The sequence below is a fragment of the Cherax quadricarinatus genome, chromosome 97 (assembly GCF_038502225.1).
Source record: "Cherax quadricarinatus isolate ZL_2023a chromosome 97, ASM3850222v1, whole genome shotgun sequence".
In the NCBI taxonomy this organism is placed as follows: domain Eukaryota; kingdom Metazoa; phylum Arthropoda; class Malacostraca; order Decapoda; family Parastacidae; genus Cherax; species Cherax quadricarinatus.
Window position 1 is genome coordinate 5,989,216 of NC_091388.1, and position 18,837 is coordinate 6,008,052.

Consider the following 18,837-nt stretch of genomic DNA (forward strand, 5'->3'; position numbering starts at 1 on the left):
ACTACTTCCTTAACCTATTGAACCACGAACAATCATAAAACACATGAAAACATAGTAAAATATTGTATATACATGTTATGGTTTAATAACAAATAATTTATTTATTTATTTATTTATTTAGAAATTTTAGCATACAAACAGAGGTACAAAAAATACAGGTAAGAGCAGTATGCCAAAGCCACTTATATGCATAGCATTACGGGCTGGCTTAAAATTAACTTAAGATTAACTAAGCAATGATGAAATCAGTGATAAGACATTATTGTAAACAGATAACTATAAAATACAAATGAGTATTACAAAGACAGGTCCTATGGTTGCATGCATTGTTGTTCATTCAGTAGAATGGAGTATTCTGTTAGGTAGTGTATTTAAAAAAATAACAAAGTTAGGTTTAACATTTGTGTGATATAATTGTGAGTAACATTTAGGATATACAATTTATATGGTTCAGTTATTCAGTATTTATTTGGTTTTGAGTGAGTAAGTGAACTTTGAGAAGAGACTTGAATTTATAAACAGGTAGTGTTTCTTTTATATTTACAGGTAATGAATTCCAGATTTTAGGGCCTTTTATGTGCATTGAGTTTTTGCATAGTGTGAGATGGACACGAGGAACATCAAAGAGTGATCTGTGCCTTGTGTTATGGTCATGTGTTCTGTTGAGGTTGGCAAGGAGATGTTTGAGGGGAGGGTTAATATCAGAGTTAAGTGTTCTATGTATGTAATAAGTGCAATAATAAGTATGGATGTTTTGTATGGTGAGTAGGTTGAGTGTTTTGAATATTGGTGGAGTGTGCTGTCTGTAGTGAGAATTTGTTATCATTCTAACTGCAGCCTTTTGTTGGGTAATTAGTGGTCTGAGATGGTTAATTGTTGTTGAGCCCCATGCACAGATTCCAGAGGTGAGATAGGGGTAAATAAGAGAGTGATAAAGGGCCAGGAGGGCTGACTGTGGAACATAGTACCGTATCTTCGATAGTATGCCTACAGTCTTGGAAATTTTCTTAGAAATTTGTTGTATATGTGTATGAAATTTGAGTCTATTATCGAGGTGGATTCCTAAGAATTTTCCCTCTGTTAGCTTTGTGATAGGTGATCCGTTTATCGTTATGTTAAGAGGTACATCTGTAGCTCTGTTACCAAACTGAATGAAGTAGGTTTTGTCAATGTTTAGTGTAAGTTTGTTAGTCCTCATCCAGGTAGATATTTTCTGTAATTCGGTGTTTACAGTATTTGCTAGCGTGACTGGGCTCGGGTGAGAGAAGACGTATGTGGTGTCATCTGCAAAAAGTGTGGGTTTGAGTAATTGCGAAGCATTTGGTAGGTCATTTATGTATAGAAGAAAGAGAAGACGGCCAAGGACACTTCCCTGTGGGACACCAACTGTAATTGGTTGTGCGGAAGAGCTTGCCCCATTTGCGTACACATATTGGCTTCTGTTGCTGAGGTAAGACTTGAGGTAGTTGAGGGAGTGCCCTCTTATACCATAGTGTGACAATTTTACGTGGAGCAAGTCATGGTTAACTGTATCAAAAGCTTTACGTAAGTCAATGAAGATCCCCAGTGGGACTTCTTTTTTCTCTATTGCAGTGTATATATGTTCTAGCATGTGTATAATAACATCATTAGTATTTTTATTAGGCCTGAATCCAAATTGGCAGGGGTTGAGAATGTTATGGGAGATGAGGTAGGAGTGAATTCGTTTATGAATTAACTTTTCGAAGATTTTTGAGAGAGGGTGTAAATTGGATATTGGCCTATAGTTATTCAACTCTGTTTGGTCTCCTCCTTTATGGATCGGGGTGACCCTTGCTATTTTGAGAACTGTAGGGAAGGTGGAGGATTCAATGGATTTGTTAAAGAGTGTTGCAATGATTGGTGATAGCACTTGTGACGCTTTTTTGTATATAAGGTTAGGCAGACGACCTCAGATGACTTGTGATGATGATGAAATGACGATGATAGTGATGATAGCCATGCAGTTACTGATGACAGTTGAATGGAGGTGATTATAAGGAGTGTAACTGCATGGCATGATGAGTCTAGTGTGCGGAGTCTAACTCTTCACTGCCAGCGTCACTGCTGACATCACTAGAGTCAGAGTTAGCAACGGAGTCAGATTCTGCCACGAGTTGAGGTTCAGGTGATACAGTAGGGGTAGTGGCAGGTGTAGTGGCAGGGGTAGTGGCAGGCTTCCTTGTGAAGAACATTGTGATGGGCATCTGAGACCATTTCCTCTTCATATCTATAAAGAGTTTTGTAGGGAATTATGCTCGTATCAATATCGTTCATCACTTTCGAAGCCCTCAATATCGATGGGTCTGTGTCGTAAAAAAATTGAGCTGTGCTGTCATTCTCATTGCTTGCCCTAGTTTTTCAAGGGTGAAGGTTTGAGGTTGATTGGCCTCAGCAACACTCTCCTCTTCTTCCTCACTCTCTCCCTCCACAATCTCCAACAATTCTTTACCATTTAGGCCCAGTGCATGTTCTTCAACCAGTTCTCTCACCTCACCCTCCTTCATATCCTCGAACTCTTCACCACCAACTAACCTTGCTAACTCCACTGTCTTCCTCAAGGCTTTGTTAACCTCGTCCTGAGGACCAAATCCAACAAAATCACACACAGCCTTGAACCTTGGCTTTCTGTATGGTAGTTTGTCATTGATGTCAGCGATGGTCTGTTCAAGTTGTATCATCTACTGGTAGAAATAAAGGCTATTATTATTATAATTATTATTAATAATAATATTATTACTAGTGTATATGAGAATAAGAATAGTTCATAATTTTTAAAATATTGGAGGTGTTTCAACAAAGCTAGGTTTGATTAGACAAGATAAGTTAGGTTAGGATGTGCTATTTTTTCTCCGTTTGAGGTGATACTGTAAACACCCAAGAACGAAGGAGCACTACAGCAGGCTTAGTGGCCCATGCTAGCCATGTCTAACTCGCACCCTCTCATGTACTTGTCTAACATATCTTTAAAGCTATTCTAGGTTTTAGCTTTGATAGTGCTACTTGGGAGTTTGTTCCACTTGTACAACTTGAAACCATTGCTGTCTTGGTTAGATATTTTTAACATTTTATTTACATCCCCTTTATTCCTATTTTCCACTTATACACCATTTATACAGCACTCCTTCCCTTCAATCAATAAAGTTAACATTAATTTTTATTACACAGAAGCTGGAGAGTAATAAAGAGGATGGTCTAGGTAAAGCTGATGCTTTAGTCTCGGTTGTTGGAGCTGATCAAGAGGTCATCTACTCAAAGTCAACAGCAACACAAACCTGGCTCTTCGGTTATGAATTGACCGACACCATAATGGTCTGCTGTGAGAAAGCTGTGTATTTTCTCGCCAGCAAGAAGAAGGTAAGATATTAATGACATTACACAGTACACTGAGTCCTTACAAACATATTGAGAATCTTGTGTGTAGTGTATAATATCATTATTTTTTATATCACTGTTGTGTATAATATTATATCACTGTTTTGGTGTATGCACCTGGAGAAGAGAGGAATGCAGAGGAGAGAGAGAGATTTTGGGAGATGTTAAGTGAATGTATAGGAGCCTTTGAACCAAGTGAGAGAGTAATTGTGGTAGGGGACTTGAATGCTAAAGTAGGAGAAACTTTTAGAGAGGGTGTGGTAGGTAAGTTTGGGGTGCCAGGTGTAAATGATAATGGGAGCCCTTTGATTGAACTTTGTATAGAAAGGGGTTTAGTTATAGGTAATACATATTTTAAGAAAAAGAGGATAAATAAGTATACACGATATGATGTAGGGCGAAATGACAGTAGTTTGTTGGATTATGTATTGGTAGATAAAAGACTGTTGAGTAGACTTCAGGATGTACATGTTTATAGAGGGGCCACAGATATATCAGATCACTTTCTAGTTGTAGCTACACTGAGAGTAAAAGGTAGATGGGATACAAGGAGAATAGAAGCATCAGGGAAGAGAGAGGTGAAGGTTTATAAACTAAAAGAGGAGGCAGTTAGGGTAAGATATAAACAGCTATTGGAGGATAGATGGGCTAATGAGAGCATAGGCAATGGGGTCGAAGAGGTATGGGGTAGGTTTAAAAATGTAGTGTTAGAGTGTTCAGCAGAAGTTTGTGGTTACAGGAAAGTGGGTGCAGGAGGGAAGAGGAGCGATTGGTGGAATGATGATGTAAAGAGAGTAGTAAGGGAGAAAAAGTTAGCATATGAGAAGTTTTTACAAAGTAGAAGTGATGCAAGGAGGGAAGAGTATATGGAGAAAAAGAGAGAAGTTAAGAGAGTGGTGAAGCAATGTAAAAAGAGAGCAAATGAGAGAGTGGGTGAGATGTTATCAACAAATTTTGTTGAAAATAAGAAAAAGTTTTGGAGTGAGATTAACAAGTTAAGAAAGCCTAGAGAACAAATGGATTTGTCAGTTAAAAATAGGAGAGGAGAGTTATTAAATGGAGAGTTAGAGGTATTGGGAAGATGGAAGGAATATTTTGAGGAATTGTTAAATGTTGATGAAGATAGGGAAGCTGTGATTTCGTGTATAGGGCAAGGAGGAATAACATCTTGTAGGAGTGAGGAAGAGCCAGTTGTGAGTGTGGGGGAAGTTCGTGAGGCAGTAGGTAAAATGAAAGGGGGTAAGGCAGCCGGGATTGATGGGATAAAGATAGAAATGTTAAAAGCAGGTGGGGATATAGTTTTGGAGGGGTTGGTGCAATTATTTAATAAATGTATGGAAGAGGGTAAGGTACCTAGGGATTGGCAGAGAGCATGCATAGTTCCTTTGTATAAAGGCAAAGGGGATAAAAGAGAGTGCAAAAATTATAGGGGGATAAGTCTGTTGAGTGTACCTGGTAAAGTGTATGGTAGAGTTATAATTGAAAGAATTAAGAGTAAGACGGAGAATAGGATAGCAGATGAACAAGGAGGCTTTAGGAAAGGTAGGGGGTGTGTGGACCAGGTGTTTACAGTGAAACATATAAGTGAACAGTATTTAGATAAGGCTAAAGAGGTCTTTGTGGCATTTATGGATTTGGAAAAGGCGTATGACAGGGTGGATAGGGGGGCAATGTGGCAGATGTTGCAAGTGTATGGTGTAGGAGGTAGGTTACTGAAAGCAGTGAAGAGTTTTTACGAGGATAGTGAGGCTCAAGTTAGAGTATGTAGGAAAGAGGGAAATTTTTTCCCAGTAAAAGTAGGCCTTAGACAAGGATGTGTGATGTCACCGTGGTTGTTTAATATATTTATAGATGGGGTTGTAAGAGAAGTAAATGCGAGGGTCTTGGCAAGAGGCGTGGAGTTAAAAGATAAAGAATCACACACAAAGTGGGAGTTGTCACAGCTGCTCTTTGCTGATGACACTGTGCTCTTGGGAGATTCTGAAGAGAAGTTGCAGAGATTGGTGGATGAATTTGGTAGGGTGTGCAAAAGAAGAAAATTAAAGGTGAATACAGGAAAGAGTAAGGTTATGAGGATAACAAAAAGATTAGGTGATGAAAGATTGAATATCAGATTGGAGGGAGAGAGTATGGAGGAGGTGAACGTATTCAGATATTTGGGAGTGGACGTGTCAGCGGATGGGTCTATGAAAGATGAGGTGAATCATAGAATTGATGAGGGAAAAAGAGTGAGTGGTGCACTTAGGAGTCTGTGGAGACAAAGAACTTTGTCCTTGGAGGCAAAGAGGGGAATGTATGAGAGTATAGTTTTACCAACGCTCTTATATGGGTGTGAAGCGTGGGTGATGAATGTTGCAGCGAGGAGAAGGCTGGAGGCAGTGGAGATGTCATGTCTGAGGGCAATGTGTGGTGTGAATATAATGCAGAGAATTCGTAGTTTGGAAGTTAGGAGGAGGTGCGGGATTACCAAAACTGTTGTCCAGAGGGCTGAGGAAGGGTTGTTGAGGTGGTTCGGACATGTAGAGAGAATGGAGCAAAACAGAATGACTTCAAGAGTGTATCAGTCTGTAGTGGAAGGAAGGCGGGGTAGGGGTCGGCCTAGGAAGGGTTGGAGGGAGGGGGTAAAGGAGGTTTTGTGTGCGAGGGGCTTGGACTTCCAGCAGGCATGCGTGAGCGTGTTTGATAGGAGTGAATGGAGACAAATGGTTTTTAATACTTGACGTGCTGTTGGAGTGTGAGCAAAGTAACATTTATGAAGGGATTCAGGGAAACCGGCAGGCCGGACTTGAGTCCTGGAGATGGGAAGTACAGTGCCTGCACTCTGAAGGAGGGGTGTTAATGTTGCAGTTTAAAAACTGTAGTGTAAAGCACCCTTCTGGCAAGACAGTGATGGAGTGAATGATGGTGAAAGTTTTTCTTTTTCGGGCCACCCTGCCTTGGTGGGAATCGGCCGGTGTGATAATAAAAAAAAAAATCACTTTTGTATAATAATAATATATCACTGTTGTGTATAATAATATTATATCACTGTTGTGTTTAATAATATTATATCACTGTTGTGTATAATAATATTATATCACTGTTGTGTATAATAATATTATATCACTGTTGTGTTTAATAATATTATATCACTGTTGTGTATAATAATATTATATCACTGTTGTGTTTAATAATATTATATCACTGTTGTGTATAATAATATTATATCACTGTTGTGTTTAATAATATTATATCACTGTTGTGTTTAATAATATTATATCACTGTTGTGTTTAATAATATTATATCACTGTTGTGTTTAATAATATTATATCACTGTTGTGTTTAATAATATTATATCACTGTTGTGTTTAATAATATTATATCACTTTTGTATAATATTATTATTATATTATTATTTATAATACATATCATTATTATATCACTATTGTGTATAATATTATTATATCACTATTGTGTATAATATTATTATATCACTATTGTGTATAATATTATTATATCACTATTGTGTATAATATTATTATATCACTATTGTGTATAATTATTATTTTTATTTATTATCACACCGGCCGATTCCCACCAAGGCAGGGTGGCCCGAAAAAGAAAAACTTTCACCATCATTCACTCCATCACTGTCTTGCCAGAAGGGTGCTTTACACTACAGTTTTTAAACTGCAACATTAACACCCCTCCTTCAGAGTGCAGGCACTGTACTTCCCATCTCCAGGACTCAAGTCCGGCCTGCCGGTTTCCCTGAATCCCTTCATAAATGTTACTTTGCTCACACTCCAACAGCACGTCAAGTATTAAAAACCATTTGTCTCCATTCACTCCTATCAAACACGCTCACGCATGCCTGCTGGAAGTCCAAGCCCCTCGCACACAAAACCTCCTTTACCCCCTCCCTCCAACCCTTCCTAGGCCGACCCCTACCCCGCCTTCCTTCCACTACAGACTGATACACTCTTGAAGTCATTCTGTTTTGCTCCATTCTCTCTACATGTCCGAACCACCTCAACAACCCTTCCTCAGCCCTCTGGACAACAGTTTTGGTAATCCCGCACCTCCTCCTAACTTCCAAACTACGAATTCTCTGCATTATATTCACACCACACATTGCCCTCAGACATGACATCTCCACTGCCTCCAGCCTTCTCCTCGCTGCAACATTCATCACCCACGCTTCACACCCATATAAGAGCGTTGGTAAAACTATACTCTCATACATTCCCCTCTTTGCCTCCAAGGACAAAGTTCTTTGAAGGCAAAGAGGGGAATGTATGAGAGTATAGTTTTACCAACGCTCTTATATGGGTGTGAAGCGTGGGTGATGAATGTTGCAGCGAGGAGAAGGCTGGAGGCAGTGGAGATGTCATGTCATGTATAATATCATTATTATATATTATTATACACAATACAGAAGGTCCCCAATGTTTATGTAAGTTGAGGACATCCTGTACACCTACCATCCGACTTATGACCTGCTCAACATATGACCACTCGACTTATGACCTGCTCAACATATGACCACTCGACTTATGACCTGCTCAACATATGACCACTCGACTTATGACCTGCTCAACATATGACCACTCAACTTTTGACCTGCTCAACATATGACCACTCGACTTTTGACCTGCTCAACATATGACCACTCGACTTTTGACCTGCTCAACATATGACCACTCGACTTATGACCTGCTCAACATATGACCACTCGACTTATGACCTGCTCAACATATGACCACTCAACTTTTGACCTGCTCAACATATGACCACTCGACTTTTGACCTGCTCAACATATGACCACTCGACTTTTGACCTGCTCAACATATGACCACTCGACTTTTGACCTGCTCAACATATGACCACTCAACTTTTGACCTGCTCAACATATGACCACTCAACTTTTGGCCTGCTCAACATATGACCACTCGACTTTTGACCTGCTCAACATATGACCACTCAACTTTTGACCTGCTCAACATATGACCACTCGACTTATGACCTGCTCAACATATGACCACTCAACTTTTGACCTGCTCAACATATGACCACTCGACTTTTGACCTGCTCAACATATGACCACTCGACTTTTGACCTGCTCAACATATGACCACTCAACTTTTGACCTGCTCAACATATGACCACTCAACTTTTGACCTGCTCAACATATGACCACTCGACTTTTGACCTGCTCAACATATGACCACTCAACTTTTGACCTGCTCAACATATGACCACTCAACTTTTGACCTGCTCAACATATGACCACTCGACTTTTGACCTGCTCAACATATGACCACTCAACTTTTGACCTGCTCAACATATGACCACTCGACTTTTGACCTGCTCAACATATGACCACTCAACTTTTGACCTGCTCAACATATGACCACTCAACTTTTGACCTGCTCAACATATGACCACTCAACTTTTGACCTGCTCAACATATGACCACTCGACTTATGACCTGCTCAACATATGACCACTCAACTTTTGACCTGCTCAACATATGACCACTCAACTTTTGACCTGCTCAACATATGACCACTCGACTTATGACCTGCTCAACATATGACCACTCGACTTTTGACCTGCTCGACATACAACCACTCGACTTACGACCATGATTTTTGTGCCAAATCACTGGAAAATAAACAACTGTTTGTATTGTACACATTGTTTATCCTAAACCTTACAGTGTGAAATACCAAAATAAAACAATAAAATCAAATCATTACAAATGTGTGATGTTGATATTCAGTAGCAAGGTTCAATTTACGTCCATTTTGACTTACGGCCAATTAGTCGGAACCAAGCTTGGTCATAAGTTGGATGGTACTTGTATTATGAATATTATGCACAATACAGGTCCCCAGTGTGTTTGTCAGTTGAGGACTCATTGTACACAAATAACCCGCACAGTGTGCGATGAATCATTTACAGGTCATACTGCGTAACTTATTGATGGTCCAAGTTTGACCAAAACATCACAAGTTGGTCTCTACTATGTGTGGGTTATTTATATATTACTGATGGTCCAAGTTTGACCTAAACATCACAAGTTGGTCTCTACTATGTGTGGGTTATTTATATATTACTGATGGTCCAAGTTTGACCTAAACATCACAAGTTGGTCTCTGCTATGTGTGGGTTATATGTATATTATTTATCATGGTATTGTGACTTTCTGTTCTTCATGTTAATGACATTATTGGTCTTAAAGTACAGTATACGATTTATTAACTTAATGGATAATTAGTCATGTTTAAGTTGCAAAATAAATTGTGGAACAAGTGGGGGTTTGAACCCCATCTGTTTTGTGCTTTGTTTATAATTGTGTTGTAATAATTTATGTAAATAATAGTTTATGTAATTCTGTGATGGTAATTTGGAAAATCTTTCTTAGCTTAATTTTTGTCTAGTTTTCGTTAGCGCATCAATACTGCAAAGCCAACTATTTTATTTGCAACAAATCTCGTACAACAGCTTTGCTATTGTATTCAGTGTTGCATTAATGACTTTTTTTTTTTTTACCGCACCAGCTGTATCCCACCGAGGCAGGACAGTGATGGAGTGAATGATGATGAAAATGTTTCTTCATTTTTGTGTCACTCTACCTTGGTGGGAAACTGCTGATATCTTAATAAATAATAAAATTAAAGGAGTTACTAACCCCTGGCTCTTCAATATTTTTAATTCTACTAATCTGATTTGTACGTATTTAGTTCTTCTAATCTGATGTACATTTACTTTACTAATCTGATGTACATTTACTTTACTAATCTGATGTATATTTACTTTACTAATCTGATGTACATTTACTAATCTGATGTACATTTACTAATCTGGTGTACATTTACTTTACTAATCTGATGTACATTTACTACTAATCTGATGTACATTTACTACTAATCTGATGTACATTTACTTTACTAATCTGATGTACATTTACTACTAATCTGATGTACATTTACTACTAATCTGATGTACATTTACTACTAATCTGATGTACATTTACTTTACTAATCTGATGTACATTTACTACTAATCTGATGTACATTTACTACTAATCTGATGTACATTTACTACTAATCTGATGTACATTTACTTTACTAATCTGATGTACATTTACTACTAATCTGATGTACATTTACTACTAATCTGATGTACATTTACTACTAATCTGATGTACATTTACTTTACTAATCTGATGTACATTTACTACTAATCTGATGCACAGTGGACCATTGACCAACAGCTTTAATCCTTTCCAGAGAGCTAGCCTTTAGTCGAATTAGCTGTTAGTCGAATTAGCCGTTAGTCGAATTAATTTTCCCCATGAGAAATAATGGAAATTCAATTAATCCGTTCCAGACAGCCAAAAGTATTAAAAAAAATAACTTTTTTCTACATGAAATACACATTTCCCTACATAGAAAACAATGAAACATTAACAATACATACATAAATAAATACCAAAATGACACTTACCTTTATTGAAGAGTATTGATGAGTGATGAGACACTGTTTTTCTTGAACACACTGGGATTTTCAGAGTGATACATGAGTAAAGGCTTCCACTGGCAATGCCCACTAGCATTACAACAAAACATGACAGTTAGCCTGTCTTTCATAGGCTTGTGTCCTGGGAGTGCCTCTTCCTCCTGAGTAATGTAGGTCCTGTTTGGCATTTTCTTCCAGAACAAGTCTGTTTCCTCACAACTGAACACTTGTTGGGGTTGCAATTTTTCAGCTTCGCCATACCTTATCACACTGTGTATGCCACTACGATTCTTAAATCTCTCAAACCAACCTTTGCTGGCCTTAAATTCACCAATGTGAGCGCTAGTTCCAGGCATTTTTTCCTGTTCACCTTGGTGTTAGTCGACTGGTGTGGGTCGCATCCTGGGGGATAAGATTAAGGACCCCAATGGAAATAAGTTAGACAGTCCTCGATGATGCACTGACTTTCTTGGGTTATCCTGGGTGGCTAACCCTCTGGGGTTAATTGTTTCTCGGTATTCTCAATCAGCCACACCAACAACAGTCTCTCCACATCTTCACGGAGTACAGCTGATGGTGGTGCAGCAACAGCTGACGGTAGTGCAGCAGCAGCAGCAGCTGACGGTGGTGCAGCAGCAGCAGCTGACCATGGTACGATAGTATTTTGATAGTTTTTCTCACCCTTTTTACCACAGGGTTGGCACTAGAAGCTTTCTTGGGGCCCTTGGTGGCATATTTAGCAGTTACAATCACTAAAACCACTGGAATAATACAAAATATATCGCAGGTGCACGTGGAATTGACCGCAACGGCTTGTAAACATTGGCACACTGAGTCTTGGAGTGGCTGGGCCCGCTCAGGCAGCTCTCCGGCCACATGGACATGATCAGGACAAAAGCCGTTAGATGAATTTTTTGCCATTGGTAGAGCTAATATTTTTACGCCAAAGAGCGCCGTTAGACGAATTTGGCGTTAGTCAATGCCGCCGTTGGTTGGGGGTCCACTGTACATTTACTTATAATTTAATTTACATTTACTTCTAATCTGCTGAATATTTACTTCTACTAATCTGATTTAAATTTACTGGCTAATAAATAAACGGATTTCAGATTCAGATTCTGGAGGGCCTAGACAAGAACAAGGAAGAGAAGAGTAATGTACCTGCAGTAAAGTTGCTGATTAGAGATAAGGTGAGATACCTTCACTTTGTTGATATTGTAGTGAGTTGTAGACTAACAAGAAACGTAATATAGCCTCTCCTTACTTAACAACCGAGTTGCGTTCCTAAGACCACGTCAGTAAATGAATTTCTAACTAAGTAAGGAGCATATGTACTATGATGGTAGTGGGTTTGTGTCATCCATCTTTGATATAGTTTTAATGCCACCTTTCTACCATTTATAACATTTTTAGTATATTTTTAAATGTTTATACAGTAAACAGACTAGAGGAAATCAGCTCTAATGTACTTTATTTAGGTGTGTATACTGGTCAGAGAGCCCGTCATGAGTCTGAATCGTTGGTAAATGAGTATGTCACTAAGTGAGGAGAGGCGGTACAGTAGAATTCTTGTATCTGTGGATTCAGTTTCCGTGGCTTACTGTGGCCTGAAAAATAACTCTTAATTTTGCTTAATAATAATGGCCACAAAGCACAAAAGTAGTGATGGTGACAGTTGTTCAAAGTAGTGATGGTGACAGTTGTTCAAAGTAGTGATGGTGACAGTTGTTCAAAGTAGTGATGGTGACAGTTGTTCAAAGTAGTGATGGTGACAGTTGTTCAAAGTCTAAGAGAAGTTGTGAAGTTCTTCCCATCAGTGAAAAAGTGATAATTCTCCACTTATTGTGCATAATTTATCAGTTATACTTTATCATAGCTATGTAAATGAAAAATTACTTATAGTGTTCACTACTGTACAGAGTTTCTGGCATCCGAGGTAGTTCTTGGAAGATGTCACCCACAGATCCACAGATACCAGGCCACTACTGTATAAATAAATAGATTTACTGTATAATCAATAATCATTTTAAAATTGGGTTTCAGGGTAAAGAAAACTGTCTCATAAATCTATTTGTATTTTGTTAGTTTTTTTTATTAACAAGTCTGCCGTCTCCCACCGAGGCAGGGTGACCCAAAAAAGAAAGAAAATCCCCAAAAAGAAAATACTTTCATCATTCAACACTTTCACCTCACTCACACATAATCACTGTTTTTGCAGAGGTGTTCAGAACACAACAGTTTAGAAACATATACGTATAAAGATACACAACATATCCCTCCAAACTGCTAATATCCCGAACCCCTCCTTTAAAGTGCAGGCATTGTACTTCCCATTTCCAGGACTCAAGTCCGACTATATAAAAATAACTGGTTTCCCTGAATCCCTTCACTAAATATTACCCTGCTCACACTCCAACAGCTCATCATGTCCCAAATACCATTCGTCTCCATTCACTCCTATCTAACATGCTCACGCATGCTTGCTGGAAGTCCAAGTCCCTCGCCCACAAAACCTCCTTTACCCCCTCCCTCCAACCTTTTCAAGGACTACCCCCTACCCCGCCTTCCTTCCCGTACAGATTTATATGCTCTCATGTCATTCTACTTTGATCCATTTTCTCTAAATGACCAAACCACCTCAACAACCCCTCTTCAGCCCTCTGACTAATACTTTTATTAACACCACACCTTCTCCTAATTTCCACACTCTGAATTTTCTGCATAATATTCACACCACACATTGCCCTTAGACAGGACATCTCCACTGCCTCCAACCGTCTCCTCGCTGCTGCATTTACCACCCAAGCTTCACACCCATATAAGAGTGTTGGTACTACTATACTTTCATACATTCCCTTCTTTGCCTCCATACATAACACTTTTTGTCTCCACATATACCTCAATGCACCACTCACCTTTTTTCCTTCATCAATTCTCTGATTAACCTCATCCTTAATAAATCCATCTGCTGACATGTCAACTCCCAAATATCTGAAAACATTCACTTCCATACTCCTCCTCCCCAATTTGATATCCAATTTTTCTTTATCTAAATCATTTGATACCCTCATCACCTTACTCTTTTCTATGTTCACTTTCAACTTTCTACCTTTACACACACACACCCAAACTCATCTACTAACTTTTGCAATTTTTCTTTAGAATCTCCCATAAGCACAGTATCATCAGCAAAAAGTAACTGTGTCAATTCCCATTTTGTAATTGATTCCCCATAATTTAATCCCACCCCTCTCCCGAACACCCTAACATTTACTTCTTTTACAACCCCATCTATAAATGTATTAAACAACCATGGTGACATTACACATCCCTGTCTAAGACCTACTTTTACCGGGAAGTAGTCTCCCTCTCTTCTACACACCCTAACCTGAGCCTCATTATCCTCATAAAAACTCTTTACAGCATTTAGTAACTTACCACCTATTCCATATACTTGTAACATCTGCCACATTGCTCCCAAACTCAGATGAGTGTGTATAAATAACGTGTGGTATAAACCTTGGTAATAAATACCGACAAGTTGGTTTAGAAAGACACGTAAGCAAACACTATAACATATTTATTAGAAAACTCTCCACCTATATATATAATGTCTTTCTATCTCTGTATGTTAGAAGTGATCAAGGTCCCAGGACCGAAGCGTTTTCTAATAAATATGTTATAGTGTTTGCTTACGTGTCTTTCTAAACCATAAATAACGTGTACATGTATGTGTAGTGTGACCTAAGTGTAAGTAGAAGTAGCAAGATGTACCTGTGATCTTGCATATTTATGAGATGACAAAAGACTCCAGCAATCCTACCATCATGTAAAACAATTACAGGATTTTGTTTTACACTCACTTGGCAGGACGGTAGTACCTCCCTGGGTGGTTGCTGTCTACCAACCTACTACCTTAGTTTTGTATTGTATTATAATAAATTTTAGGAGAGATATACAGTCATACCTGGTTAATACCGTGGATTAGGTTCCAGACCACTGCCATAAAGTCTGTCTCAGCATTTTTTCACTTGCCAGTGCATATAAAAAGCCTAAAAATATTTTCACACTATCATAAACTAAGTGTGCAATAGCATTAGGCCTAAAAAATTGCAAATTTAAAAAATAAATATTTCATTGAAATTTCTGAAAAACGTAAAAGCACGGTAATCACCGAAAATAATAAACATGAATATAATCGAAAAGTGCCGTTTTGACAAAGCACTCTAAAGTGAAGCACAGCATTAATGCGGTATGCTGTTGGAGTGTGAGCATGGTAACATATATGAAGGGATTCAGGGAAACTAGTTTGCAGGACTTAAGTCCTGGAGGTGGGAAGTACAGTACCTGTACTCTGAAAGATGAGTGAGGATGTTACAGTTCTGGAGGTGGGAAGTACAGTACCTGTACTCTGAAAGATGAGTGAGGATGTTACAGTTCTGGAGGTGGGAAGTACAGTACCTGTACTCTGAAAGATGAGTGAGGATGTTACAGTTCTGGAGGTGGGAAGTACAGTACCTGTACTCTGAAAGATGAGTGAGGATGTTACAGTTCTGGAGGTGGGAAGTGTAGTACCTGTACTCTGAAAGATGAGTGAGGATGTTACAGTTCTGGAGGTGAGAAGTGCAGTACCTGTACTCTGAAAGATGAGTGAGGATGTTACAGTTCTGGAGGTGGGAAGTACAGTACCTGTACTCTGAAGGATGAGTGAGGATGTTACAGTTCTGGAGGTGGGAAGTACAGTACCTGTACTCTGAAGGATGAGTGAGGATGTTACAGTTCTGGAAGTGGGAAGTACAGTACCTGTACTCTGAAAGATGAGTGAGAATGTTACAATTTTGAGAGTAATGTGAAATAATCCCAACACCTCACTAGCAAGACATTAACTAAGTGATGGTGAATGCATTTTTTACACTCTACCTTTGTGGAAAATAACCTTAGTTATCTCTATTCCAGAACGACAAAGATAAGGCAAATATAAGCAAGCTAATAGACGCCATTAAGACCAGCAAAGGAGGTTCGAAAATTGGTGTTTATGTAAAGGATAAATTTTCTTCCGACCTCATTGATGCTTGGAGGAAAGCTGTGAAGGATGCTAACTTTGAACAGGTGGGTCATATTCACTCATGTTCAGTGTGTCATGTTCAGTGTGAATGGTGTGGGTCATGTTCACCCATGTTTAGTGTGACTAGTGGGTCATGTTCAGTGTGACCGGTGTGGGTCATGTTCACTCATGTTTGGTGTGACTGGTGGGTCATGTTCACCCATGTTTGGTGTGACTGGTGGGTCATGTTCAGTGTGACTGGTGTGGGTCATGTTCACTCATGTTTGGTGTGACTGGTGGGTCATGTTCAATGCGTGTTCCCTCATATAACTGGTGGGTAATGTTCACTTGCATAACTGGCTAGCAGCAACAACAATCTGGTTGACTAGGCTAGCAGCAGCGATAGCCTGGTTGACCAGGTTAACAGCAGACCAGTCTGGTTAACCAGGCTAGCAGCAGCAACAGCCTGGTTGACCAGGTTAACAGCAGACCAGCCTAGTTGACCAGGTTAACAGTAGCAACAGCCTGATTGACCAGGCTAACAACAGATCAGCCTGGTTGACCAGGCTAGCACTGGACCAGCCTGGCTGACCAGGCTAGCACTGGATCAGCCTGGTTGACCAGGCTAGCACCAGACCAGCCTGGTTGACCAGGCTAGCACCGGACCAACCTGGCTGACCAGGCTACCACTGGACCAGCCTGGTTGACCAGGCTAGCACCGGACTAGCCTGGTTGACCAGGCTAGCACCGGGCCAGCCTGGTTGACCAGGCTAGCACCAGACCAGCCTGGCTGACCAGGCTAGCACCAGACCAGCCTGGCTGACCAGGCTAGCACCGGACCAGCCTGGCTGACCAGGCTAGCACCGGACCACACTATCACTAGACCAGCCTGGTTGACCAGGCTAGCACTGGACCAGCCTGGTTGACCAGGCTAGCACCTGACCAACCTGGCTGACCAGGCTAGTGCTGGACCAGCCTGGCTGACCAGGCTAGCACTGGACCAGCCTGGTTGACCAGGCTAGCACTGGACCAGCCTGGTCCAAGGCTGGGCTCTGTAAGTAGAATAACTCTCGCAGCTCATCAAATAGTTTCAGGAATAGTTGTTCACAGCCGGCCTAGTCTCAGACCTGGCCTGACTTGATGAACACTAAGGCACAATACCGGGACTGGAACAATACATAAATAACCCTTATATGTGGGTTTTTTATGTACTGTCTACAGTAAGTCCTTGACTTACAGACACGTTGAGAATATTCTGTATTACATATAATGTTGATATTACGCACAATAATGACATTATACATAATACAGAAGATTCTCACCATGTTCGGAAATCGAGAACTTACTGTATTGATGGTTCGATCATTCAGACTGTTGTTGCTTGTTCAGTGCAGTTCTGTGTAGGAACTACAGGTGGCTGATCAGGAATTTATTTCATTAACTAAAGACCACTGCTGAAGACATGTGATAGGCTGTCGATAAATTCCTGTTATATTTGAAAGGAGGGCATTTAAAAATCCTGTACCTGTTGGACATTTTGAGTTCTCTCTGTGTATGCATTGCAGCCCATTTAAGGTATTTTTGTTCTATGTGAGCTTGTAAACAAAGTAGCATTTATGAAAGGGCTCAGGGAAACTGGTTAGATGGACTTGAGTCCTGGTGGTGGGAAGTACAGTGCCTGTACTCTGAAGGATGAGTAGGAATGTTGCAGTTGTGGATGTAGGCAGCTCTTGTACTCTGAAGGATGAGTAGGAATGTTGCAGTTGTGGATGTGGGAAAGGCAGCTCCTGTACTCTGAAGGATGAGTAGGAATGTTGTAGTTCTGGATGTGGGAAAGTTAGCTCCTGCATTTTGAAAGGAGGGTAGGAATGTTGCAGTTATGGATGTGGGAAAAGACAGTTCCTGCATTCTGAAGGAAGGGTAGGAATGTTGCAGTTAAGGATGTGGGAAAGGCAGCTCTTGTACTGTGAAGGGAGGGTAGGAATATTGCAGTTGTGGATGTAGGAAAGACAGCTCCTGCAATCTGAAGGAGGGGTAGGGTAGGGATGTTGTAATCAGAGGGTAATCTGAAGTGTGATAACTGGTGTATTCAAATGTAGATAGGCCAGTAGGCCTTTTGCAGTGCTGTACTGCCCAGGAATGTTGATTTGACATATATATGAGAGGTTCTGTGATTCTTCATCTTCATCTGTAGCTTACTGTATATTCCGGCATATTAGACGCACCGGTGTCAGCTGCCTGATGGCATGATGTTTGGCAGCAGTTATAATGTAATGTTAGCAAGCAACTGCTAAAGTGTAACACAAAGTTTACCCTTGACCCTCACCTTGAACACACAAGACTTTCTGCAGGGGAAAAAAAAAAAAGTGAGCCTTATATGCCGGAAAATACGGCACATTTCGCTTCTTTTTCCCTAGTGGTATCTGCCTTAAGTATATTTTGTAGTACCATAGAGTTAATTCTTTCTAGGCACTATTCCTGTTCTCTGGTATAGTAAGTCCTCAACTTGCAAAACACATTGGGGACCTTCTGTATCCTGCTTCAGTGGGATATGGCCACATTGTTGAAAGAAGAATGATATGATTGTTACGATGTATCGTAATTTTTCTTTTTATCTATATAATACTACCTCGCTAGCTGCTTCAGTAATGACTAAATCGAAGCCGCTGGATCGTCGTAGTATTATCGTATTCATCCTTCATCATTTTGATACGGTTAATTAGGTAAGCTCAACCTAGTCCGAGAGTTGGGTTTTTAAGTGACGTCATAATTTGGCGGCTTCTGGTCTCCCGTGGTTACTTACCATTCACGAGGCTTGTTCCCAGCAGTCACTCACTGGCAAGCTCTGAGGACGGGTCTACTCTACATAGACTCTGCCTCGCCTACCCTGTGT

At 40.0% G+C, this 18,837-nt stretch overlaps 1 protein-coding gene across 1 annotated transcript; it reads left to right on the forward strand.

Moving 5' to 3' along the window:
* The first annotated feature begins 3,166 nt into the window (after nucleotides 1-3,166).
* Nucleotides 3,167-18,527, forward strand: LOC138855512 (FACT complex subunit SPT16-like). The gene is made up of 4 exons (XM_070105228.1): nucleotides 3,167-3,375; nucleotides 12,010-12,090; nucleotides 15,857-16,009; nucleotides 18,414-18,527. The coding sequence occupies exons 1-4, from the start codon at nucleotides 3,328-3,330 to the stop codon at nucleotides 18,525-18,527; spliced, it is 396 nt and encodes a 131-aa protein (XP_069961329.1). The 5' UTR covers nucleotides 3,167-3,327.
* The last annotated feature ends 310 nt before the right edge of the window (nucleotides 18,528-18,837 follow it).